We start from the raw sequence: 27,323 nt of genomic DNA, 5'->3' as shown, positions 1-27,323 counted from the left end.
ACATTATTATTTTTTATTTGGAGGCTGCATTCCCACATCTCTCTTACTCACATTTGGCCCAGCCACCTCACTGTCATAATGGAGGGGTGGCTGGACCAAATTTGAGTGGCACTGTGACCTTGTGCGCTAGGTTGCAACATCACTCACTCAGATTTGGCTTGGCACTTGCCCCTATCCCTCCTTTTTACTATAATTACTGAATTATTAGACAGCTCACTGTGCCCCTTAGAAAGTTTGATGAGCCCTTCTCCCTGTTTGACAACCTCTGTGCTAGAACAATACAGAGGAAAATTCTGAAGTACATACACCTCCACCACCTTTTTTTGTGTGGAAAGCTGCACCAAAATGCTGGCGATAATACTTTAGCATAGAGGACTGGCTATATGTTTCTTTATGCATTTAAGAAATTATAGAAATCATTCATGTTAGAGATTAGATTAACTCATTCCCCTGTAAATGTAGGATATAACCCCTTGGCACAGGATACATATGAGATTAAACGGAAAATAAACTTGTTTTTAGAAAATTATAATTTGAATGATCTGGTCCTTAGGCTGGAAACTATGATGCATATGAGTATTCTTACTCCCATGAACAGTCCTGCTGAAGTCAATGGTACTACTCATATGATTAAATTTAAGCACAAGTGTTACTGTTTGTGGCATCGAGACCTGCCAAGTCTCACTCTTTTGTGAAGACAAAGACTCTCATCAAGGATGAATTTTAAGCGTATTTCTCATTCTCTCTCCCTGAATTGAAGAATTTTGCAGTGGGTTTTCAAAGAGATACTTCAGAAATCCTTCAATTTGTTTTGAAAATTCCTTTCACAGTGCCCTAGCCTGAGATACCAGGCCAGATATATGCTGGGCTCCTCACCTAACAAATAATGAATTACAGTCCCTGCCCTGAAGAATGTACAGTGTACATTAGCAAGCGATCCTCAGAATGTCTGGATTTTCTGGGGAGAGCCGGATTGCACCATAACATTACATTTATTATTTTAACACAGTGGTTGAATATTGGTTTGGTTTTAGATTCACAGACAACATGATTTACTACTTCCCAGCAGGAACTGTTCCTATCTTCCCTCTACACTAGCCCAACACCTGCCAGCTTTCACTCACATTAACAATAATAATCAGAGCTGCTTCAAAATTGAAGCCTGTTCTCCTCACCAGCATGTGGAATTTATTCATCTAGATAAAAGGAATCCCAGATCCAAACCACTTCCAGTTCTGGTTTAGTGAAACCAAACCCCCAAGCTTAATGTGTTCAGCAAATTAAAACTCTCCCCTTTGCCCAATAATTTCCCAGACAGGAATCCTCAACCCCCAGCACCCCCTTCTTCCTCTGTGAGGGGGATCCTTGCACCCTGAGGGGCCCCCTTTTCCCTCTGCAGCCACGGGCCCCCCATTCTCTCCTAGAGGACCCCCCACGCCGTAACTGCCCCCCTCTCCTCTCCTCCCTTTGGGGGATCCCCGCCCCGCAACGGCTCCCTGTGGGGGATCCCCGCCCCCTCTGCCTGGGCGGGATCCCCGCGCCCCGAGCCGCCTGGCAGGGTCCCTCCCCCCGGCCGCGGCTCTTTCCGGTGCCCTCCCCCTGCCCGGACTGCCACATCCTCCGCTGACATCAGCCAGCGCCGCCATATTGGAGGAGAAGCCGCGTCCCGTCCGCTGCCTCCTCGGCTGCTCCTGCTGTCGGGGGAGCCGGCTCCTCTGCCCCGCGCGGCCGAGCCCTCCCCCATGAGTCCCCCCGGCCGGCCGCAGCCCCGGCGCGGCTAGCGACAGCCCCTGTCCCCGGCGCGGCCCCCCCCCCCCGCCCCGCGCGCTCGGGCTTTCTCCCGCCCCCCGCGCCGCCGGCCGGAGCCATGACTTCCCTGACCCAGCGCAACTCGGGCCTGGTGCAGCGCCGCACCGAGGCCTCCCGCAGCGCTGCCGCCGACAAGGAGCGGGTGGCCGGGGGCGGCCCGGAGGAGGAGGGCCGCCGGGACGAGCAGGGCGACGACGAGAAGGGCGACTCCAAGGAAACCCGGCTCACCCTGATGGAGGAGGTGCTGCTGCTGGGCCTCAAGGACCGAGAGGTGCGGGGGACCGGGGGGGGGGTCTGGTGCGGGACGTGGGACATCGGGGATGGGGGGCAGGGACTTGGGGGGGCTGAGATATGGGGTGGGCCAAGGATGTGGGTGCTGAAGTGGGGAGGCAGGGACTTGGGGGGGGGCTGGGATCCAGGGGGAAGCCAAGGACCCGGCGGGAGGGGGGGCTGGGATCTTGGGGGGCCAAGGACTTTGGGGGGCTGAGATATGGGGTGGGCCAAGGACCTGACGGATGAGGGTGCTGAGATGGGGGTGGGGGGAGGACCTGGCTGGGATCTTGGGAGGGGCAAGGACCTGACAAGAGGGGGGCTGGGATGGTGGGGGCAAGGACCTGGTAGCTGGGGCGGGGGAAAGGGACTGGACGTGGGGGCGGGGGAATTGGGGTTGGAGCCGAGGACTGGGCTGGGATCTGGGATGTGGGGGAAGCCTGGGGCCTTGTGGGTGGAGTGAGGGCTGGGGTCTGGGGCAGTAGCCCAGGGCCTGGTGGTGGTTTTGGTGGTGGTGTTGGATTGGGGTGCCTTTGGAGGATTGCTTTGGTGCAGTGAATTTGAGAGGAGTAATGATTCTGGGGAAGAGGAGGTTTGGGTGCATGTAGGGGCTTTTTAGGCAGGATGGTGACTCTGGGTTTGGGGATAAAGGCAGGGACCTTGAAGATGCGGGTAAGGTACTCTAGAGACTATTGGGGTATGGAATTGGGGTACCAGGTCAGAGCTGTTATATTTTACCCAGCCTCCCACAGCTCATTTGGGGCTCTGGGAGACTGGTCAGTTCCATGTGTTTGGTTGCACACAATAATACTAGGCCTTGGGGGTTGCTAAATTAATTGGATTTGCCAAATTGGAGGTGTAGATGTCAGTATGTGTAAAATATTTTGTTTTTAAAAAAAATTCTTTGCAATAAGCAGTTCTAGTTTAGTGTATGTCAAGATTTTATTTGTACCTCTTTAAAATGCTGGGAGATACGTTTGTTTCTGACAAAAATGGGCTTCAGACCCGAGAAGTGGGTAAAATTTATTAATCGTGGTGGTAAACAATTTTTTTCCTTGAATTTAGTATTTGAAATTTATTTTATTTTTAGTTGTGTTTGTGACATGATTATAGAAGGGTCTGGTTTAGTTCTACGAACATCTTTTTTTAGGGGGGAGGAGGGGAGAAAGGGTTTAATAGGGATAAAGAAAATAAATTCTGAAGTAGCAATCCTACAAAAGGGGACTGATTAGTTTGGTACATGTTATAGACTAATGCTGGTCTTTCATTCAGTTTTGATGTCACCTGTAAACTTTTCAAGCCAACTAGCAAATGCAGGCAGTGGGGGAAAGAAGGTACCTTCAAACTGTGTGTGTTCATTAGTAAGGTCTGATGTGAGATGGGACTGCTAGCATTATTATGTTTTGGATGACTTTTATTGCATGAAACCTAAAATTAATTAGCTGACTAAGAATGGCTAGGTTGAGAAGCAGCTGGTATAAAGTTGTGTATATTTTATTATATCCCTATTTCCTATCTCTTGTGTAATACTTGTTGTCTTAGGACATGTTCTTGTAATTGGATCTGCTTGAGTGGGCCTTTGCATTTGTGTGGAGTCCCAATAAAGTCATGAGGCCTCCACATTGACACATGGATCCATCCATGTGAATCTGATGGCTGTATCAGGGCCTTATGCCCTGGTCTTATGTATATTTAGATATGTTCTTAACTTTACACACAAGAGTAGTCCCACTGAAGTAAGGTTAAGCAAGTGCTTAAAGTCTTTGCAGGATCAGGGCTTTGGACCTCAAAATTCTCTTTGTACAGGTTATGTATCAAATTGTTATAGTTAGATCATTTATTCTGTCTCTTTCATAACTGCACATCCCCCAAGAGAATCGAAGGGTCCTTTCTACGGAAAGGAATCTTCTGTTGAGTATACTTGTATTTAATGTTTCTCTAGCAATGCAGATATTCATGGTACTTTACAGACAAAAGAAATATACCTGTCCCAGAGAGCATAGAGTTGAGAGAAAATATAAAGAGACATGAGGTCATCCACTGGGGTTAGGTAGAGGACATGTGGACAAGGGCTACAGCAATATGCAGTTCTTGAGGTTTGTGATAAATTTATCATGGGATTATACGCTTTGTGTCTGTCTGTCTACTTAGCTCTTCTGTAGAGCTTTCTGTTTCCAACTTAAAATCTGTCAACTTAAAGTCACTTATCTTTGAAAATATTTTACCTTCCATTGCTACAAGTAATACTTAACAGTAAACAAAAATAGTTTTCTCACTTTTTTCCAACTAGTCTACTTTGTGCATTTGACAGCACTTTATAGTCAGTTTAACTGTTTCTTACTGCATGCTTGGTTTCGCCTGTTTGTGTGAGTCTTTCTCAGAGCAAGAGTATAGAGAAAAACATATTTAAAATGAGTAAAGTGTGACTGTGAAACCACAAAAAGTGCCAGGGAGACTTAGGAGCAGGCGTAGTATTCAAAAGTACTTTAAACTCACTTTTAAAATTGAAAAGGAGTACTTGTGGCACCTTAGAGACTAACCAATTTATTTGAGCATGAGCTTTCGTGAGCTACAGCTCACTTCATCGGATGCATACCGTGGAAACTGCAGCAGACTTTATATACACACAGAGATCATAAAACAATACCTCCTCCCACCCCACTGTCCTGCTGGTAATAGCTTATCTAAAGTGATCATCAAGTTGGGCCATTTCCAGCACAAATCCAGGTTTTCTCACCCTCTACCCCCCCACACACAAACTCACTCTCCTGCTGGTAATAGCCCATCCAAAGTGACCACTCTCCCTACAAATGTGCATGATAATCAAGGTGGGCCATTTCCAGCACAAATCCAGGTTTTCTCACCCCCCCACCCCCATACACACACAAACTCACTCTCCTGCTGGCAATAGCTCATCTAAACTAACCACTCTCCAAGTTTAAATCCAAGTTTAACCAGAACGTCCGGGGGGGGGGGGGGGGGGAGTAGGAAAAAACAAGGGGAAATAGGCTACCTTGCATAATGACTTAGCCACTCCCAGTCTCTATTTAAGCCTAAATTAATAGTATCCAATTTGCAAATGAATTCCAATTCAGCAGTTTCTCGCTGGAGTCTGGATTTGAAGTTTTTTTGTTTTAAGATAGCGACCTTCATGTCTGTGATTGCGTGACCAGAGAGATTGAAGTGTTCTCCGACTGGTTTATGAATGTTATAATTCTTGACATCTGATTTGTGTCCATTTATTCTTTTACGTAGAGACTGTCCAGTTTGACCAATGTACATGGCAGAGGGGCATTGCTGGCACATGATGGCATATATCACATTGGTGGATGTGCAGGTGAACGAGCCTCTGATAGTGTGGCTGATGTTGTCCCCTGAATAGATATGTGGGCACAGTTGGCAACGGGCTTTGTTGCAAGGATAAGTTCCTGGGTTAGTGGTTCTGTTGTGTGGTATGTGGTTGTTGGTGAGTATTTGCTTCAGGTTGGGGGGCTGTCTGTAGGCAAGGACTGGCCTGTCTCCCAAGATCTGTGAGAGTGTTGGGTCATCCTTTAGGATAGGTTGTAGATCCTTAATAATGCGTTGGATGGGTAACGGCCGTGTTAGTCTGTATTCTATATGCATCTGATGAAGTGAGCTGTAGCTCACGAAAGCTTATGCTCAAATAAATTGGTTAGTCTCTAAGGTGCCACAAGTACTCCTTTTCTTTTTTTAAAATTGACTAAATTTCAAGCTGACAAAGTCTTATCCACTTACTACGGTGGAATGTAATCACCTGCAAACAAAATGATTCAGTGTTGAGTTCTAGTTATAGAAAACTTTAGTATAGTTTTATTGAACTAAGATCACATGTTCTCCTAAAAGCTCTAGGTACCTGGCAGGAAAGATTCATTGGGAATTTAATATTCATATCTTAGCTAAATAATAGCTCTACCTTTTTCTTCTTGGAAGACTTGACGGAGTGGAGTGGTGGAAAGAGTCTAGACAGATGTGTTAATATTCTGTCAATATAATTTAATATAATCTAACATCACCTAAACTGTATACAGAAGGAGCCCTGTTGAAATGTATGCAATTTGTAATTTAAGTTTGTGGTGAGACTTTCTTTTAAAAAACTTTTTGAAAAAGGTTCAAACGGCAATGTAGCTTTTCGAATGTTATACAGCTAAATATGTTCAATGTATCATAGGTTTTTATGTGGATCCTATCAAAAGAGGTGCACTATTTTAATTAAATCGTAGCAAAATTCTTAAAGTATGCCTGCTGAGTGTAATAACTCTATTTTTGGTTCAGCAAAGCCTGGGACATCCTTGGTATGGAGAAATTTATTCCCCAAAAAAGAAAAAAAATACTTTCTTGCATTTTCTGTGTGCAGTATACACATGTTCAGAACACAAAGTCTGTTGGCCTTTGATCCTTACCTATGATATTGTTTGTACATTTTGAGTTCATATTATTTTTTTCCTGTTGATTATTCTTCTTTATTTTGTTTTTTCCACGTGCACATAACCATTTCTATATTTTAATAGGCAGGTAACATACAAAAGAAACAATTTTTAGTGTAAAAAAAATATATATATATGCACACGTACATGTTTCACGTTAAACATTCTGATGCATACTGTATTATAAATAATATAGATACTGAGGATACTGATGTAAATACATCTTGAGCCTATAGGCAAAATACTGACTTACAAAGGTTTAAATTTCTGTTAACCTCCTGCGTGCAAGCAATTTTCTATAGAGGTATATAGTCTTTGAGTGACACCAGTGTGACGTTTTAGATAAAAATCCAACAATTCCCATTTTTTGTTACAAAAAATACTATGGATTTTGGAGACACAGATAGGTGATATGCCTTTTGTATAGAAGACAAAAGAATTGGCAAAATGATGGCCGAAGGAGTTATGTATGTTTATGATCATTTTTTGCGTGTTTGTGGGTCTGTAGCATACACAGAATGTTCAGGATCATATTTTTAAATTACTACAATAATGCTACATTGCTGCTGAGTAGTTTTCCGTTATTGGTACATTTAAACTTCCAGGAACGGTGAGTGTTCAGTAGACACAATCTCTTTAAAGTGTATATTATGAAATAGTGACGTATCTAAAGATATCTGGAGTTGTTGGGTATCTTGAACAATCTTGGAGGCTGAAATGTACCAAAGCTCAATCAGATATTTCAATTAATAGCAGTGTGACATGCTACTGGGACAATGGACACTAATGTTAACTGGCAGATGTGGTGTCCTTGGGGGAATAGCTAACATATTGGAACACAGTGCATAACTAGGATTCTTCAGGGATCATCACATCTTCAGGAAATTCTGCAATTCCGCTGGAAACCCTTCAGAAGTTAAGCACTAAAAAGGAAGTCCAGTTCATCCAAACCTTTTAAAACTGTTGACTAAAGGAGAAACATATTTCAGAGTGCTTCAGTTTTATAGTCCATTTTTACCATTTAACATTTTTACAGTTTTTTGCTTGGTAAGTGCTTAACGAATGATTTGTGTCTAATTTTGTAACTCCAAAGTTTTCTTTGCTGTGATCGAAAGCAATGATAATTTTTTAATTAACAGAATTCTTGTTTTAAAAGTAGCTATGTGTTGAGCATGAATGTACAAACTGATAAAAGGTGGTGGACCAAAATAACTCTACCAACCTTAGGAATATTGCACAATTCTGACAGTCCAATGTCCTACTCATGCCCTATTAATTCTTGTTCTCTGGCTTTTCTTTCAATTTTTGGGCCTAATCTTTAAATACAGGATCTATTGGAATTCACTTAGAGAGTTTTGGCATTCTATTACATTCTAATTCTAGTACAAACTTCTGCGACACAAGGGTACTTATTTTTTTGAAGTAGGAGGATGACAAATGGCTTGTTGTTTTACTGTATTCTGTTATAAAATGGTACTCACAAAAGGAGCAGTGAAAGAGGGTTACTCTTTGAACTTACTGAAGTGTATAAGGAAGATGGAGCAATAAATATTGGGAGGATAGGTTTTTTTTTTTTTTTTTTTAAGTGTAATTTAAAAGAGAAGTACAGACCAGTTTGCTCTTAACAGCTCTTGTTCATCTTTCATACAGTCTCTAGCTCTGGGGTCAGTCCCCTTGAAAAGTACAAGGTTGGGAGTTAGCTGCTTTCCGTAACCGCTCCTTGGTTTTTTTGAGTCCTCTTAATAAGAAATGGAAACCTTTTCAATCATAGCAATATAGACAGCTGCTCTCACACTCTCTACAGATGTGCCACAACTAATCTATTTGGAGAAGCATGATGAATCATGAAACAAGCCTCAGTGGGTCCTCTGTTTTATTTCCATAGTGTAGATAATTGATACGCTAAATACAGATCAAATATTTTAACTGATTCCCAGTGTGCTGAAATAAAACTTATATAAATTGTACAATATGTTGAGGTACTTGCTATTAGCTGTTGCAATTTAGACCAATATAATAATTTTGTTGTAGGCTATAACTGTGAACTTTTCTTGGCACGCGCACACACAGAGAAGTTTAATCAGGAATTTTTGTAGCTTGGGCAGCAGTAGATATTTTTAGTTTTCTTGACTTTTTATGAGCTGGAGACTGGACTGTTAACTTATGGAAGAAAAGTAATGTTACGTCATTTTACCAGGTACTGAAATATCTCACAGATCATTACAGATGCTGGCTGGGAAAACTTCTGTAGAGGAGAGCAAGCTTTTGAAAACTTCAAAATTGAAAATTGTCCTACAGAGAGTAGAACATAGCTTTTTTATTATATTAACTTTCTTACCCAAATTTTAGCTGTGTAGGCTATGTGGTTTTCACTGTGCTGACACACACAGACTAGCTGAGATGCATCTGCTCTCTAGTAACTCATCTATATTGGACAGAGGTCTACATAGAGAAACTTGATCACAGTCTGGTACTAAAATTCTACATTCATTTTGACTCTTGACAGTTAATCATTTAACATTATGTCTTTTAACTAGGCATTTAATGACTAACCTCACAAGTTCATTTTTTTACAATTCCATACAAAAATTTTAACTTTTTTTTAAGGTAGCACAGTTAAGTATTCGAAAACAAAAACTCGCAGTGTTACATATACACCCTTTATTGTGTACTATATGTGCAGCTGTTCTATTCCTTGCAATTGCAGAAAGCATGATCCTGGATGTAGGTATCTTTCATCCATATTAATAGGCCTAGTCCTTGGGGAAATAGGTATTGGGTATACTTTTTCAACCTTAATTCATTTTTCCTCCTCCTATGCCTCTTGTGCATATGGATTAATACATTATTTAAATTTATTAATATGTAAAATTTCTTGGATAATTTCATAACAGTTTTTCCCTACAAACTTATGTTCATTCACGTATGTAGCATCTAGAATCTTTTTCATTACTTAAGCTGGCCCATTAAGCTTATAAAATGAGTATCTGGCAATCTGTTTCTCCCCCACCCCCCCCAGGTGTTAAACATCTGCTGCTTCCATGGACTTCAGTGGCATTTGTGGGTACTCACCACTTTTGCAAATCAGGCTGGTAGGCTTTTTGCATGATTCTTCTCTCTCTCGGGTATTTCTTTTAGTACCTTTGTCATCGGCTGTGAACTATACATTTGCTTTTCAATCAGTGTCACAACCTCCTTAGATGCAATTCAGGAGCTAAGATAGTTAGCTGTGTAGACAACTTAGCTGTGAACTGAGGTGGCCTTTATATACCAGCCAGTGTTCACTTTTCTATGTTACATACTTAGTGCTGGGGTGGGTAAGAATGGCTTTACTGTGTAATTCAACATGAGTTCAGTGGACTCAGTTGTACCCTGTCGTCGTCCCCCGTCCCCTCCGCCCCACCCCCAATATCCCACCATCTTAACTGTGGAGATTTCTATTCTTGTCAAAGGCATCTGAAGGCAGACTGGATCTCTTTGACTTGGCAGGGTTATGAGGCTGCCCCCTTTAAGCCTCTCCCAGATTTCTCTGTCTTTAAAGCAGCACAAACTGTAGGCTACAGACCTCTGGTGACAGAGCTAATTTAATTTTTTAAGGGAACCAGCAAATCTACTCTTCTTGAGCTTTGGGCTCAAGGTTTTACTGAAGCATTTTCCTGTCTTTTGTCTTCCACCTGGACCAAAGTGGCAAGGAAGGAGAAGATTCAGAAATGGTTGCTCAGCCTGTCACAAAGGATCTGCAGCTGCAAAAAAGTCCAGACTCCGGGGAAGATCTTATCACCTCAGTTCCCAGCTAGTGTGTGCATGGTGACAGCACTGAGATGTCTGAGTGGGTTCCAGTGAAGCATTGTCTCTCTGGAGAAACCAGTAAACTATGTCATCCACACGCCTTTCCTTCTCCACCTGCGCCCGCCCCCTCCAACTTGGAGACTGTTCCATCCTTTCCCATGGGGAAACCCTGCTCCTAGGAATGTAAAAGAAAAATGGCTAACCATTAACCGGACCTTAACTGGTAACCTCTGCTGCAGGGTGCGCCAGGCTGGCTGGAGCAACCCTGCCCGGCTGTGCTGGGCCAGTGGGTACCCCGGCCACTGCCACACCGGGCTGGGCCAGCGAGTACCCCGGCCCCTGCTGGGCCAGCGAGTACCCCAACCCCAGTTATGCTGGCTGCCCTGAGCCAACCGGGCTGGCGCGGCCACACCGGGCTGGTGGGACCCCAGCGCCTGCCGCCCCATGGCACCCCACCGCTGGAGCGACATCAGTTAACCGATATAATTTTAACTTTTTGTAACCGATATTTACATCGCTACGTGCTCCTCCTATCCCTGTCTGGTGGCTTCAAGCCTGATTCCCAGGCAGATGGATGCTTGAAGGATCCAATTCTGTAGTCCTCAAATATTCTCAGAGAAATAGAACTTAGACTCACACATTATGTGTCATTTTACTCCTTCTCTCCACAACTCACTAGAGAATCTGGGACTTGAAGGGACGATAACCCTGAGCTCTGGTTTTGACTTCGACTTGAACCTTCACAAGCCAGAAAAAGGTCAAAGAAAAAACTTTTTTGTAATAAGAAACACAAATCAAAGACATTCAAAAGCAAGAAAAGGCCAAACAAATCGTTTTGATCTATTTCAATTAGAAGAAGTGGAATTTTCCCAGTGGGATTGGGGAAGAGGAGACTCACTTTTACCCTTCCTCACCTCTTGTGAAAGAAGGTGATCGTTACCCCGGGGGTTCAGACTGAACAAGTGGGAGCTGACAATGAGAGACAACCACCCAAAATTGAATGCTTTCCCCTTAAGTCTGTGCAGTGCATCTTCCTCCATCTAGCATTTGAAGATGTGTTGAATGTGAGGTCCAGGACTGCTGCCAAAGCACAAGGGATATGTATGGTAGCAGCCACTTCCTGAGTCCAAGACAGTCATTCAATTGGTAGGCAAGTTTTTACCTAGAGAACCCATGAATATGAAGATAGTCTATTGTAAGGTGTAGTTACAATGCAACTTTAAATGTCCTTTTGCTCCAACAATGCTATTATGGTTCCATTTGAGCATTCCCTGCTGGTAACTCATCAGATTGCTGAATCCCATGTGTTTGAAGCTTCCAGAGTCTGAACAGAGCCTGTCTTGGGATCTCCTTTGAGTCGCACCGATGTATGCGGTGCAACTGTTTAGACCCTAGAATTGGTGTTGACTCCTTAAATTCCCCCTGTAGCCTAAACACATTTTCTCCTAGAACTCCAGCCATCGGGTGATCTGGTTCCACAGTTTATTTCAAGGGATATGTGGTAAGTGTAATACATAAAATGCAGAGACACTTTGCACAAGAGTCTAAAACCATTGCGCTTAATTGCATGAGAAATACACAGATCTATACAAAAATAATAAACCCGACATACATTTCCCTGCGTCAGTTTCCTGACCACTCCTAAGCATTCTTAGGGCTGGGGTCAGGATCCTTTGGGTCTGTCGAGGGTCTTCCACCTGCAATGCATGGCTTGTCTTCTGAAACATGGAGTCTTCTCCCTCTAGCTCACCTTCTCTGACCTTGGCCATCTTCTTCCCACCTCTTGCCCAAAACTTCCTATGTGGTGCTCTCCATCCTCCTCTCTCCAAGTCCTTTAATAACAGCTTAGTCCCTCAGTCAGGTGGTTACTGGATCAGCCTCATCAGATAATCCTAGACCTTTACCAAGTGACTTTATTGCTAGGCAACCTCTCTCTGGATAAACCAGTTCATCTAGGTGGGAGTCTGCCTATTTTAGAGTGATTCCATTTCATTGGGAGAGCAGTTAAGTCCGTGACCTTCTAAGATTAGCCCTTTGCCACCAGCCTTTGGAATTCCAGTTTAATGTGGAGGTAACATGATAGCAGAGAAAATAAAGAACCCAATATCCAAAATTGCGTCTGCAGTCTGAAACTGACACACATTCTGTTTTATGTTGGGGTCTCTTTATATGTAAGTTATACATTTGTGACAATCTGGTGAATCTGTCTGTATCATCCTTATTAAGATCTGTCCTGGATTGGACAGAGAAGGAGGTTGTTTGTTTCCTCAAAGAAGAAGGTAATCTCTAGTAGACTTCTGAGAAGTCTGTTTCCTAATGTTTTTCTTAACCGAAATATTGGCTTGCGACATGTTGGAAATAAATTTCCATTGAATCACAAAGAGAGCTTATTAGAAGCAGTTGCCTCAGTAAGTTGTCGTTGTGACACTGCTTATTGTAAACAATTACTGTTTTAATCCTCCCTTCTTCCGAGTAATGGATTTTTCTGCTGTGAACATCCCACAGTTAAGATAGTGAGGTATTTGGGGGACAGACAAAAACTTATTCTGACATGGGCAAGTTTTGTTTTTGAGCCATTCATGTCCTGCAGTCTGACCCTGAGGATTATTTCTGAGACGCTGCAGAATTGTTGTTTCTGCAGACCTGTCGCCTATAATTGAAGGATCTGTTACAAATGAAAATTAGTTCACTTTATAGCACAGCTGAATATTTGCATTAATAAGAAAGTAGTACCTTCCAGCACTAAAGCTATTGTTCTGGGAAAGATTGGAGGAGGATGTTCTCTTACCCCTAATAGGGACAAAAGTTCTCATCTGCCTATCTAGGAAAGAGGGGGAAACATTACTTAAGAAGGTGGGATGTTTCTGGATAAATTTCTAGGCAAGAAAAGTTGCCTGTAGAATTCCTGGTTGAATTTCTTTGGCCTGTGTTGTGCAGAAGGTCTGATAAGATTATCACAGTTGTGCCTTCTGGTCTTAATCTATAAGAATAAATTTAATCTTCTGACATATCCCTTCTGAGATAGGGAAGTGTTATTGCCTTGTATAATGGTACTTGTGAAACTTCATCTGGAATACTGTGTGCAATTCTGGCCTCCCATGTTTAGGAAAGATAAATTCAAACTGGAACAGGTGCAGGGAGGGGTACTAGCATAATCAGAGTAATGGAAAACCTACCTTATGAGAGGAGACTCTCAGAGCTTGGCTTGTTTAGCTTAACCAAAAGAAAGCTGAGGGGAAATATAATTTCTCTCTATACATACAGCAGAGGGATAAATATCAGGGAGGGAGAGGAGTTAATTAAGTTAAGCACCAATGTGGACACAAAAACAAATGGATATAAACTGGCCATCAACAAGTTTAGGCTTGAATTTAGACAAAGGTTTCTAACCATTACAGGAGTAAAGTTCTAGAATAGCCTTCCAAGGGGAATAGTAGGGACAGAAAACATAACTGGCTTCAAGACTGAGCTTGATAAGTTTATGGAGAGGATGGTATGATCAGATTGCCTACAATGGCATGTAACTGATCTGTGACTGCTGGCAGCAAATATCTCCAACGCCTGGTGATGGGACACTAGATGAGGAGGGCTCTGAGAATTCTTTCCCAGGTGTCTGGCTGGTTGGTTTTGCCCACATGCTCAAGGTCTAACAGATCATCATATTTTGGGCCAGGAAGGAATCCCTGCCCCTGGTTATATTGGAAGAGACCCTGAGGTTTTTTTGTCTTCCTCTTCAACTCTGGGGCAAGGGTCACTTGCAGGTTTAAACTAGTGTAAATGGTGGATTCTCTGTAATTTGAAGTCTTTAAATCATGATTTGAGGACTTCAGTAACTCAGCCAGAGATTATGTGTCTATTACAGGAGTGGGTGGGTAAGGTTCTGTGGCCTGCTATGTGCAGGAAGTCTGACTAGACGATCATGATGATCCCTTCTGGTCTTAAAGTGGAAATGGCAGAGGTGCTTCTTTGTTACGGTTTTCACAGAGAAGATTGGTGCCAATTGGACATCTAACATAGTGAATGCCAGTGAAAATGAAGTAGGATCAGAGTCTAAAATAGGGAAAAAACAAGTCAAAAATTACTTAATGTCTTCAAATCACAAGGGCCTGATGAAATGCATCCTAGAATACTCAAGGAGCTGACTATGGAGATATCTGAGCCATTAGCAATTACCTTTGAAAAGTCATGGAAGACAGGAGGCATTCCAGAAGACTGGAAAAGAGCAAATATAGTGCCTATCTATAAAAAGGGAAATAAGGACAACCCGGGGAATTACAGACCTGCCAGTTTAACTTCTATACCTGGAAAGATAATGGAGCAAATAATTAAGTAATCAATTTTCAAACACCTAGAAGATAATGAGATGATAAGTAACTGTCAGGATGGATTTGTCAAGAACAAATCATGTCAAACCAACCTGATAACTTTCTTTGACAGGGTAACAAGCCTTGTGGATGAGGGGGAAATGGTAGATGTGGTATATCTTGACTTCAGTAAGACTTTTGATACTGTCTTGCATGACCTTCTCATAAAAAAACTAGGAAATACAACCTAGATGGAGCTAGTATAAGGTGGGTGAATAACTGGTTGGAAAATCGTTCCCAGAGAGTAGTTATTAGTGGTTCACAGTCATACTGGAAGGGCATAACGAGTGGGATCCCGTAGGGATCGGTTCAGGTTCTGGTTCTGTTCAATATCTTCATCTGTGTTTTAGATAATGGCATAGAGAGTACACTTATAAAGTTTGCGGGAGATACCAAGCTGCAAGTGCTTTGGAGGATAGGATTAAAATTCAAAATGATTTGGACAAACTGGAGAAATGGTCTGAAGTAAATAGGATGAAATCCAATAAGGACAAATGCAAAGTACTCCTCCAGGAAGGAACGATCAGTTGCACACATACAAAATGGGAAATGACTGCCTAGGAAGGAGTACTGCAGAAAGGGATCTGGGGGTCATAGTGGATCACAAGCTAAATATGAGTCAGCAGTGTAACACTGTTGCAAAAAAAGCAAACATCATTCTGGGATGTATTAGCAGGAGTATTGTAAGCAAGACATGAGAAGTAATTCTTCCGCTCTACTCCGCGCTGATTAGGCTTCAGCTGGAGTATTGTGTCCAGTTCTGGGTGCTACATTTTAGGAAAGATGTGGACAAATTGGAGAAAGTCCAGAGAAGAGCAACAAAAATGATTAAAAGTCTAGAAAACATGACCTATCAGGGAAGATTGAAAAAATTGGGTTTATTTAGTTTGGAGAAGAGAAGACTGAGAGGGGACATAACAGATTTCAAGTACGTAAAAGGTTGTTACAAGGAGGAGGGAGAAAACAGAGAAAACCTCTGAGGATAGGACAAGAAGCAGTAGGCTTAAATTGCATCAAGGGCGGTTTAGGTTGGACATTAGGAAAAATTTCCTAACTGTCAGAGTGGTTAAGCACTGGAATAAATTGCCTGGGGAGGCTGTGGAATCGCCATCATTGGGGATTTTTAAGGGCAGGTTGGACAAACACCTATCAGGGATGGTCTAGATAATACTTAGTCCTGCCTAGAGTGCAGGGGACTGGACTAGATAACCTCTCGAGGTCCCTTCCAGTTCTATGAGTCTGTGTCCAATGGGTGGAAAAATGAGTGAGGAAAAACCAGAAATGATGGATGAAATGGGAACACAGTTTAATAATCCTTCATCAATACACTGATAGAAGGCAGACTATGAACATCAAAATGGTTTGAAGCCTTAGGGCAAGACTAGACTTCTTTTGCTACAGACAGCTATTTAAGCAAATAATGTATATTTTCCACCTTCAGATGACCAGAAGAACATGCTGTTTCCTGTTAGATGAGGACCTAACACGTTTTAATGCTAGTTTCTGTCACCAGCAGGTTAGACTGTTGCAACTGACTACCTGGGGATGAGCATAACCACAACATAGAAGCTGCAGCTGATGCAGCTGAGTGGCAAGTCTCCTAAGCAACAAAGGGTGACATGAAGGATTGCGCATGCGATCCAAGGATTTCAAGACTCTCCATTAATTTCCAATACAATTTTGATTTCCTGGTCCCAATCTACAGGTCTGTTAATGGGTTGGTACTTAATTACTTCTGAGACAGTATCTGTGACCCACTGAGACAATTGCACTGCACAGTGCCAATACAATTTAAGATACTCAAGACAAGACTCTCAAAGCTGGGGCAGAATAGTCTTTCTAGCACAGTGATTCTCAAACTTTTTTACTAGTGACCCCTTTCACATAGCAAGCCTCTGAGTGCAATACCCCTCCCCCCATCAATTAAAAATGTTTTTTTATATATTTAACACCATTATAAATGCTGGAGGCAAAGCGGGGTTTAGGGTGGAGGCTGACAGCTCCCGACCCCTCATGTAAGAACCTTGCGACCCCCTGAGGGGTCCTGACCCACAGTTTGAGAACCCCTGCTCTAAGAAGACCTCAACTATGAAACTTCTTGCCAGAGGACACCCGACTCAGCCCAAACCTAACTGTGTTGAGTTCAAAATGTATTGCTCATCTTTTCTATAAAGCCTTCTCCCTCACCTCCCTCCGCCCTTCAAAAAAGAAAAGGGGGGGGAGGAAGATAGGCAAAACTTCCCTGAAAGGTTGGAATGAGGAGGGACAGTGAAGAGATGGGAACAGCTTTGGGGCTTTTTCCCCCTCTTACATAACTTTATTGTTTAGACTCAAGGTAAACACTTTCATTTTAAGTATCAAATTTTTGGAGATTCATTTGTTAGGGTGACTTAGAAAAATCAGGATTATAAAAAATGAGAAACCAAAAAGAAATACTATTTCACATTCTAAAAAGTAGGGTTTTTTGCCCTATGGTTTTCTCATAGAAATGCTTTCTGGATTCCAAGAAGTATCTGATAGATTCTGCTTTTACTCATCTTCCTAGGCAGAGCTATTTCTGAACATGTTGTTAGGAAAAGCTTGATTTTTTTTCCTTTGCATCAAACATGTCCTCTGGAAAGGTGGCCGAAGCATGAAGGGGCATACCAATGTTTAGCACATCTGGCACGTAAATACCTTACAATGCCGGCTACAAAAGTGCCATGAAAACGCCTGTTCTCACTTTCAGGTGACATTGTAAACAAGAAGCGGGCAGCACTGTCTCCTGCAAATGTAAACAAATTTGTTTGTCTGAGTGATTGGCTGAGCAGGAAGTAGGACTGAGTGGACTTGTCGGCGCTAAAATTTTATTTTTTTATTTTTGAATACTGTTATTTTTGTACATAATTCTACATTCACATATCCTCTTGCTTGACACACTGTTCCCTACAGGATGGTTGTCTAATTTTCCCTAATTTCAGACATGATTAATCAGTTCAGTTGGTAGGTATGCCCAAACTTAATTGACCCGTGGTTGTGTTGTATGGGCACAACTCAGCTGTGTATTAAAACTGGGTCAGATGAGTGTTACAGGAATGTTGTATTTATAGATTACATTGTAGTACCCAGCAGAGCTGAAGATGCACTGTTATCACATACAGTGGAACCCCAGTTATCTGATCTAATTGGGACCAGGGCACCATCGGATAATCAGAAATCTGGATAATCCAGAGAATGGGCAAAGGGCTTCAGCCCCGGGGCAGCAGGGTTCAGGCCATCAGCCCTGGGATTGTTAATACAGAGAGCCAGGTAATGGAGGCTCAGATAAAAAGGGTCCTACTGTACTTCTATTTTTTTTTAATTTTTTTAATTTGAGACTTTATTATTGCCAGCCAAGTTTATGGACTAGCAAGGCATAGTGACAGTAGGAAATGAATCTCCTCAGGTGAAAGTACTTGTACCAATATCTTGAATTGCTATATGGAATTAGAACTATCTGATCTGATCGAGCTACAACAGTTGTGGCTTCCTGCCCACAATGGGGAGAAACGACTGTAGATTGCACTGGTTCAACTGGACCTGAATGAAACACTTTCTCAGGTTTACAACCACTTGGTACAAAGAATGCTTTCAAAATGCCTGGCATAGCTACTGTGTTTGTGTGGGTTGAAGATGTACAGGGATTACAAGCTTACAGTGCTTCAAATGGTTGGTTTTAATGCTTTTAGTCTAGTCCAGATAAGGACTTGAAAGGCTTGAAAATTTAAAAAAGTTCTTTTCCTGCCAACTTTGGCTTCATCTAGCACAATTTTTCTCTGAGTTAAGTGAAGCAGAAACTGGCGCATTTACTTATCTGTCTGTGTGCCATTGTGGAAGTGAATATAAATCTGCACAATTGAAGAGTAATATTTTAGTTATCCGCTCACTGCAGAACTGTAGGAGGAACTCGTATATATTCTGGTGTCATATTAAAATGTGACTTAAAAAAATACATTGAGAGAATGATCTTTCCATAGTTAAGATCACAACCAGATTCCAGTATTAACCTTATTTTTAGCTTCCTGTAACTTTGGTTAGCAAAAATTTGTTTGACCTGAAAATTGCCAGGTTCAATTTGAAGGCAAAGCTGAATTTTTGTAGGTGATTTGAAGAAATCAGTGTAACTGTTCATTTACAGGTCATTAAAATAATAACCTTGATGTGAAATGTTGATTTGCCAAACAATATTGAACTCAAAGGCATTTGTTCTAATACAACCTTTGAGCAGAGAAAATTAGCTATTTAATATTTTGCCTGTTCGTTGAGAGAGTTAAAAAAACTTACCTTCTGCTTAGTAATTTTAAATTAAGTGTTTAAAACTGGTTAGCAGACTTCTACAAAAAGTCATAGAAGGTGGTGAAACAAGACTTCCAAGGTAGGTTGTGGCATCCTCATCAGTGGAGGTTTTTACGAACAGGTTAAGCAAAAAACTGTCAGGGATTTTCTACGTTTACTTGATCCTGCATCAGCTCAGGGGGCTGGGCTTCATGACTTGTCAAGGTCCCTTGCAGCCCTACATTTCTATGATTCTATAAGATGAGTAAATCAAGGATAGTTAGCAGTGTTTCTGGTGAGGGTTGTGTGAGTGGGGAGGAATAGTACCATGTAATAGTGCTCTGAGTTGTTCAATGTGATCTGATTTGAATTAATTAAATTGTTATAATGGTGACAAATACTTATTCTCTTCCTCTTCTACTGAACCAGGAGGTGTGAGTTAACTGCTTCTTGCTAAAACAACCTTTTATGTGAATGTTTTTATTATGTGTGGTCTTTGCTGTGAACTCGAATATGATCATGCTTCTGTCTGAATGCCATCAAAAGCCCAATTAGTACGGCAGGTTTAAAATGTCCAGAATGTTTGTTTTTTTTGTTTTGTTTTAAATACTCTCCTTGGTGACTGTGTTCATAGCACTGCAATCTGTGCTCCTTGAAACATGATGCTACTTTACATTTGAGTCAACTAAATTCTGTCTGGATCTTTCATCAAGGACTAATTAAAAAAAAGATGAGAACTTAGGTGGTCTCATTATTTTAATGTCTTTTAATCCTCTAGATGGAGCATAGTTATTGTTTGTTAAGATTGTAATCTTTTGAGTTGCCTTTCGAGATCACTTATTGAAAACTGTTACATGGTTAATGGCTTAACTCATACACAGGCGTGTAGTTAGGGTGACCAGATTTCCCGATTTTATAGGGACAGTCCTGATATTTGGGGCTTTTTCTTATATAGGCTTCTATTACCGCACCCCCCCCCCACCCTCTGTCCCAATTTTTCACGCTTGCTGTCTGGTCACCCTAAGTGTAGTCATGTGTGTTTTTTGGATTATTGGTGAAGTGGGGAAGTTTATATCTATAGGGATTGCTGTGATAATAGTGAAACTAACTTCAACTGATCCAAACAATTCATTTAAAAAAAAAATCAAGGTTCCTAAATAACAACTCTCTGTAAAACACTAGGATTTAAAAGCAAGGAAATAAATAGTTATGAACCTCATGAATCTTAAACTGTTCATATCATAAACACATTTTTATCAAATATAAGGAAAGGCATATTTCATTGTGGCACAGCCTTAACTCTGGTCAGTGGGTTTTTGTGTTTTTGTTACATTTCAGTATATAATTTTTCTTTCAAAGGATGCTGTTCAGTGAGAAATGCTAATAGGAAGTGCCAGTGGAGAGCCTGAGACATAAGCCCTTGTATCAGAGGCCGGTTATGAAGCAGGTCCTGCTCACAGAATCTGGCAAAAACAGGGCTTATGTCTCGGGCTCTCTTCCTACTACAGTGCCATTCTGATCAGGCCAGTAATCCATCTAGTCTAGTATCCTGCTTCTGACAATGGCCAGGACCAGATGTTTCAAAGCCCATAGTGGACAAGTTAAGGAATAACCTATCCATAAAAGAAGCTTCTTTCTAGCTCCCATTAGTTAGTGGTTGGCATATGCTCTTGAGCATGATTTTTTTGTTTTTATTTTTTTAAATAAACTGTATTAAGATGTTTTTCATCTAATATAGTGGTGGGCAACCTGCAGCAGGCCACATGTGGCCCATCAGGGTAAGCCACTGGCAGGCCGCCAGACCATTTGTTCACATTTGCACAGCCACCCGCAGCTTCCAGTGGCCACAGTTCGCTGTTTCCGCAGCTCCCATTGGCTGGGAACAGTGAACCGTGGCCACTGGGAGCTGAAGGCGGCCGTGCAAATGTAAACAAACGGTCTAGTGGCCCGCCAGCGGCTTACCCTGATGGGCTGCAGGTTGCCCACCACTGATCTAACAGCTGTGGATTTTGTCAATATTTATATAACATAAATATTCCTTTTTGAATCTTACTGAATGAACCCGTGGTTATTACTGACACTTTGCAGCAATGAGTTCCACAGGTGCTTAATGCTCTGTTTATTTTTATATATAAAACACTTGTCATTTTTTATATATTTTGATCAGTTGACAGAATTTTTGTTACTGTTCATAATTACTGTGAGAATAATGTATATTTAATTTGATAAAAACTACATATTCAACATTAATGTATAGCAAAATCATGAATGCACTCATGCACTCGTTTTAGCTTGGTATAGCTATACACATCGACATATTTGGTTCGAGAGCAATATAAAATCGTATGCTTCATGGTTTAATCGAATCTTTTTTGGGGGTTAGCGTGAGACTTTCATGATTATCTCATATCTGCCTACTGGGGGGTTTCTTGCACCTTCCTTTAAAACATCTGGTGCTTGCGAGTGCTGAAGACAAGATGCTGGTCCAGATGGACCATGGGTGTGATCCAATATGACTTTTCCTATATTCCTTTGATTTTGATTTTCTTCTAAAGGGTTTGGTTTTGTCCTATATTTTAAGTTTGCTTATGAAAAAGTAGTTCATGAAACATCCTTAAATTGCTATCTTGTGGCATGTATAAATTCTATTTTACAATAGGCTTCAAAAATACTTAGCCAGTTGTATTCAGAACATGAAACTGACTAGAAAAATAGCGAATTATGATAGAATTGGTTTGGAAAACTACTTTATTCAGTGTACTCCTCTCAAGCAGAATAAAGTGTTGCATATAATTAGGGGTCTACCAGATTCATGGCTATGAAAATTGTGGCATGGACCGTGAAATCTGGTATTTGTATACTTTTTACCCTAGGGTAAAAGTATACAAAGGTACACAGCGTTTCTCAAACTGGGGTTCCCAACCCAAAAGAGCATCGCAAGTCTACTGTAGGGTGGTTGCAGTATTATCCCCTTACTTCTGTGCTGCTTTCAGAGCTGGGTGCCTGTCCAGCAGCTTCCATTCTCTGGCTGTCCAGCACTGAAGGCAGAGCAGAGAGTGGCAGCTGCTGGCTAGGTGCCCAGCTCTGAAGGCAGCACTGTTGCTAGCGGCAGTGGAGAAGTAAGGGTGGCAGTATCATACCATGCCACCTTACTTCTGTGTTGCTGCTGCTGGTGGCACTGCCTACAGAGCTGGGCACCTGGCCAGCAGCTGCTGCTCTCCGGCTTCCCAGCTCTGAAGACAGCGCAGAGGTAAGGGTGGCAATATAGCAATCCCCCTACAATAGGCTTGCAACCTCCTTTTGGGTCGGGACCCCCAGTTTGAGAAGCACTGCAGAGAAATCACACATTTATTGCGGGTTGGTCACGGCATAAATAGCAAATTTCGCAGATGTATTACATGGCTATTTATGCTGTGACCAACTCGCAAAATATGTGATTTCTCTGCATTTTAAGTAGACCCCTTCATATGATCTGGGATTGCTTATTGATTATTATGCATAATCATGCTATTTACGTTAATAGCAGTCTGAAAGGCAGTATTAAGCATTTCATCAGGGCCTTTCTACTTATGAATGTAAATGTAATGTTATCATTGCTCAGGAAACACAGATGATACTATTCAACCAGTAGAGTGTCTAAATTAGACTACAATTTAAACTTTGGGGTCTGAAAAATTAATTACAAAAATAATTTATATATACTGCTTGTGCATATTTTTAACTCAGCACACTGAAGATAACTAAAAAGCTGTCATTTACTGCAATATATGTTTTAATTTTCTAATGTTTCACCACTCTTCAAAGATAGAGATTGAGAAACCAATTAAATAAATGTGGGGTAGGTTTTCTGTATAAAGTGGTGGGTGAAAAGCTAATTTTTCTAGGTTTGCACTGGTAGGGAGACAAAAATTGACCTTTGTCTGAAATTCTAAGATTTGACTAGGGAAGACAGCAAGACTTTCTGTTTTCAGTTACAGATGAAAAACTTTTGCTTAAAGTTGTCTTTCCTTCTGCAGGGTTACACGTCTTTTTGGAATGATTGTATCTCCTCTGGGTTGCGTGGCTGTATGTTAATTGAATTGGCATTGAGAGGACGTCTTCAACTGGAAGCGTGTGGAATGAGGCGCAAAAGTCTATTAACAAGAAAGGTGAGAGAGAGACAAACAAAATCTTATTTTTTTCTGTAGTGTTCTAAGCAATAGGCTAGGTGTAAATTAAAATTTGAATAACGAAAGAAAAATCTTTTCCTGTGTTGAGATGTGTTACCCAATCATGGTCAGGGCCCAAATGTGCTAAGGGCTGTAGAGTATACTGATTATGTTGTGTGTGTATATGCTTCAGCACCATCCCTACTCTGAAGAACTTTTAAAAGGAGTTAATGAATTGATGTGCAAAACTTCAAAAAAATTGAAGCATCTGGGCCCCTGTTCAGTAAAATACTTAAGTATGTGCCTAATGTAGCACAAGATCCGTCTCACTGAAGTCAATGGAACTAGTCATGTACTCCGAGTTGGGCATGTGCTTATGTACCTTATTGAATCAGGGCTCTAATTAAGCTAAAAATCGGAGTCAGTCTTTAATCTATCACTTCCGCACCTGGATTTTGCAGGTTTTAAATTAAAGTAACTCTTTATGGAGATTCCTGTAATACTTGGGGGTTATTAATCATAGCAGCGTTAATGGATATTTATAAAATCAAGTTATTGAAAAATGGTTAAATGTTGCCTTTTTACCATAAAATAAATGTACTTTTGTGGGCGGACTGCCCTGTCAGCGTTATCTTTTGGTCAACTTTTTTTAAAGCAGAGTTTGAAAACTTTCCAAACCTCCTCCCAGCCTCCTCTACTTCTGAAGAATTGGACCTCTGTTCAGGCAGACAGATCTAATTACTGTTAAGTCTAGTCCAGCAGTATTCAGCCTTGATTTGTTTGCACAGAATCTTTCCCCTTCTCAAAGCCTCATACAGTTTCTTTGGTTTGTCAGACGTTCAAGAATATTTCTTAAAGGCTATATTTATTCTGGATCCTCATACCAATACTGTTTTTCTTCCTAGAATTTTGTTAACTGCTTTTAATGAGAGTCTAAAAGATGTATTATGTGAAATTATATGAACATGTGCACGTGTGCAATCAGGAAAAAAAACAAATAGCCATCTTGCATTTTGTTTTGTTGTTGGTGTGTTTTTAAAAAATAAAATGAAAGACAACTTGGAGTCAAAAGATGTTTCAGTCTTAGGTGCTTTGTTTTTCTGGTGTTTGTCGCTGTTGAAAGAATACTTCTTTCGTCTCTATATTCCCATCTTTCCATATATGAAAGACTTAACCTAAAATGGATGAAAAGGTTATGTGGTACTTAAAGAATAGCAAAGCTAAAAGCCCTAAATGCTAATACACCTCTGCCTGGATATAAGGCGAACTGATATAACACGAATTTGGATATAATGCAGTAAAGCAGCGCTCTGGGGTGCAGGGCTGCGCGCTCTGGCAGATCAGCGTATCAGCATGTTTGGCTCCGACGCTGCTCTGAGCGGCGTGTTAAGGGTGCTGGGCCGAGGGGTTGGATAAGGGGCAGAGGGTCTCGGGGGGCAGTCAGGGGACAGGGAGAGGGGGTGGGGTTGGACAGTTCGGAGGTTCTGGCGTGGGGGGATAGGGTGGGGCATTGGATAGGGTGTGGGAGTGGGTGTGGGGGGCCTGTCAGGGGGCAGGTGTGTGGATAGGGGTGGGAGCAGTCAGGGGACAGGGAGCGCGGGGGAGGGTTGGATGGGTCGGGGGTTTTGAAGGGTCAGTCGGGGTGGGAAGTGACTATTAACAATGGAAATGCTTGAGGCCAAAGCAATTTCGATATAACGCGGTTTCACCTATAACGTGGTAAGGTTTTTTGGCTCCCGAGGACCGTGTTATATCAGGGTAGCAGTGTGATAAAAATGTTGATCTTTCACATCTCATATTTACAGGGGCACTTTCAAGGTTCATTTGCTTAGACTATGACCTACTTTTTTTTTTTAAAAAAAAACCATGCATTGTTTATTCCATCACAGTGGAGTGCGCATGCTTTTTACCAAAACAGATGCTAAAATATCAGCAACCTTGTAATAAAAAGCGCACAAGAACATCTTGAAAAAAGTGATTTATTTTGAGCTTCGAAGAGAGACCTAAATACTGTGGCAAAAATATTGAAATCATGAGGCCTATAGAAATGGAGGGGCTAGTGCATTTAGTTTATCCATCTTATTTTGAAACATCACAGATTTTAATCTGCTAAATTTTGAGGATCACCCAGACCAGTAAGGGATTCTGTCAACACCTGCCTTGTAACTTTGGGTGCTTTAATGCTATGCTGCTTTGGATCACAGCTGACACACCAATAGCCAGCCCATAAGCTTAAAGTTTCACCCTAGCTTCCACCAGCATAGTGACTCTTTGCAGGGTAACCCCAACAGCCTTCCAGTCCTGAGTCTCTCCAAACACATCTGCCCACAGTTCTGAACTACCAGACATTTGGACTTCCCCCTCTGGTTCATCATTCCCAAAGGTGTGAAAAGAGCCCCATATTATCAGTTCACTTTGGCACATGCACTCTACACAGTTTGCACAAGAGACCTGCTTGGGATAAAAAAATAAACAAAAACATTTATTTAATAGAAAAATCAGATTCAAAGATGAAATAGTAAGGGAAAGCAAATGCGTATAAATTACACAAAATAAACATAAAGATGCAACTTCAGGCTTTACACTTCTATGTTAGATAAATTCGCTTTTTTAATATCAGATATCTATTGCCTCTGAACAGTTTCCCAGCATGCCCCCGCGTCCTAAAGGGGGATCCAGCATTCACAGACAGTCAAGACTATCCATGAGTTCTGGATAGCCTTCTCTTCAACCTTTTCTCTTTTAAGTGTTTTCAGGGGAGTTTTCTCTCAGACTATAGTGGCTCATGGTAGGGGGAAATTCCCTCTTGACTGTAATGGTCCATCACTTGTCTTTTTCTGGGTTATACCGTGGATCGTTACTTGTGTCTGACTTTGGCTAAACATCTGGCTGAGGAGGAGTACCTCCCTTCTTTCAGGTGTATTTGAAATTGTAGTACAGATTATGAGCATAGAATACTATGTATATAAATGTATAGATTCACAACCACAGTCTGTATACATATCTCATAATGACCATCAAGTTCAGAACATTACAAGCTTTCATAAAAGACCTTACTCACCATATTTTTATGTACAATAACATTGTATACAAGCAGTTGATACAGTTGCTTATTATTTGTGGTTCAGACTGCCTGTTCTCCCTGAGGGGTGCCTGAACTCTGATTGTCAGCCACACAAGTTAAATATTGGTTGACTTCATTACCCTTCTTCTGAGCAAAAGTAATTTTCTTTATGGATATACTGAGACCCTCTAATACGTTTATAATCTTTCATTATAAATGTCAAGGGTCTTATCTTTCCATTCTCCTGACAAAGTTCACATTCACTCCAGGTGATGGGCGTTCAAAATGGTGTTATTCTTAGGCAGGTTTTTAAATTTAGGTGGTGCTCTCTGCCCAGAACGCTTCTTTCCAATCAAATCCCCAGATTATTGGCATTCTGCGTCAATGTACTTGTGGTTCTCGTGGAATCATGTGGCCACAGAACTGCTTAACCTTGCATGTCAGGAATCAAATATCTGCTGCCAGCCTCATTTCCCATATTCATGTTACTTACTGCTCCAAAGACAGTTTGTTGAATCAGGAATTACATATGGCAGCCCTCTCCCCCCCCAATATTTCTCATGCTGTTGCAGACAAGTAAGTATGGAGGTGAAAGGTCTGAGCTGAGAGTATCTAGATGTTCAAGTAGGTTTTAAGGCATCCCCTTCCTACACTTGATCAACAGAGACCAATCCAAAATCAACTAGTGGGAGACTTTCAAGTGACTTCCTTGGGCATTGGAGTAGGTCCTAGGAAAGTGCACACATGTTCAGGTCAGGTAATCCTTTGGAATTGGGAAAGGAGAATGAACTGAGCAAAATAAATTATAAAAGAGTGTGCTGCTCAGTGCAGGGCAAGGGGAGATGGATTGTAGTACACACTTTAAATCAGAGGTCCCCAAACTGTGTGGCATGCCCCCCGAGGGGGCACAGAGGAATGTTGCGAGGAGGGAGTGGCACCCAGCTCCGCTCCTGGTCACGACCCTGGCTGCAGCTCCTGGCCCTGCACCCACGGCCCTCCCATCTGCAGGCGCCCCGGCTCCCAGCCTCAGCCCATTGCCGGGGCTCTGACCCCACCCCCGGCTGTGGCCCCAGCCTTGGCCCCATTACCCCTGTCCGTGGCTTCTCCCCGCGGCCCCGCTCCTGGCCCTGGCTGGGAGTGC

At 41.8% G+C, this 27,323-nt stretch overlaps 1 protein-coding gene across 1 annotated transcript in view; it reads left to right on the top strand.

Annotated features, from left to right (window-relative positions):
- Window positions 1-1,619: 1,619 nt before the first annotated feature.
- GOLPH3 (golgi phosphoprotein 3) overlaps window positions 1,620-27,323 on the top strand; it is a 41,406-nt gene continuing 15,702 nt past the window's right edge. The window contains exons 1-2 of the mRNA XM_048850841.2: window positions 1,620-2,080; window positions 22,987-23,118. Of these exons, the coding sequence (XP_048706798.1) occupies window positions 1,868-2,080; window positions 22,987-23,118 (345 nt within the window). The 5' untranslated portion in view covers window positions 1,620-1,867. The remainder of the gene's footprint in view (window positions 2,081-22,986; window positions 23,119-27,323) is intronic.

This window comes from Caretta caretta, chromosome 5 (assembly GCF_965140235.1).
Source record: "Caretta caretta isolate rCarCar2 chromosome 5, rCarCar1.hap1, whole genome shotgun sequence".
Taxonomy (NCBI): domain Eukaryota; kingdom Metazoa; phylum Chordata; order Testudines; family Cheloniidae; genus Caretta; species Caretta caretta.
This window is presented reverse-complemented; position numbering and strand designations above follow the sequence as displayed.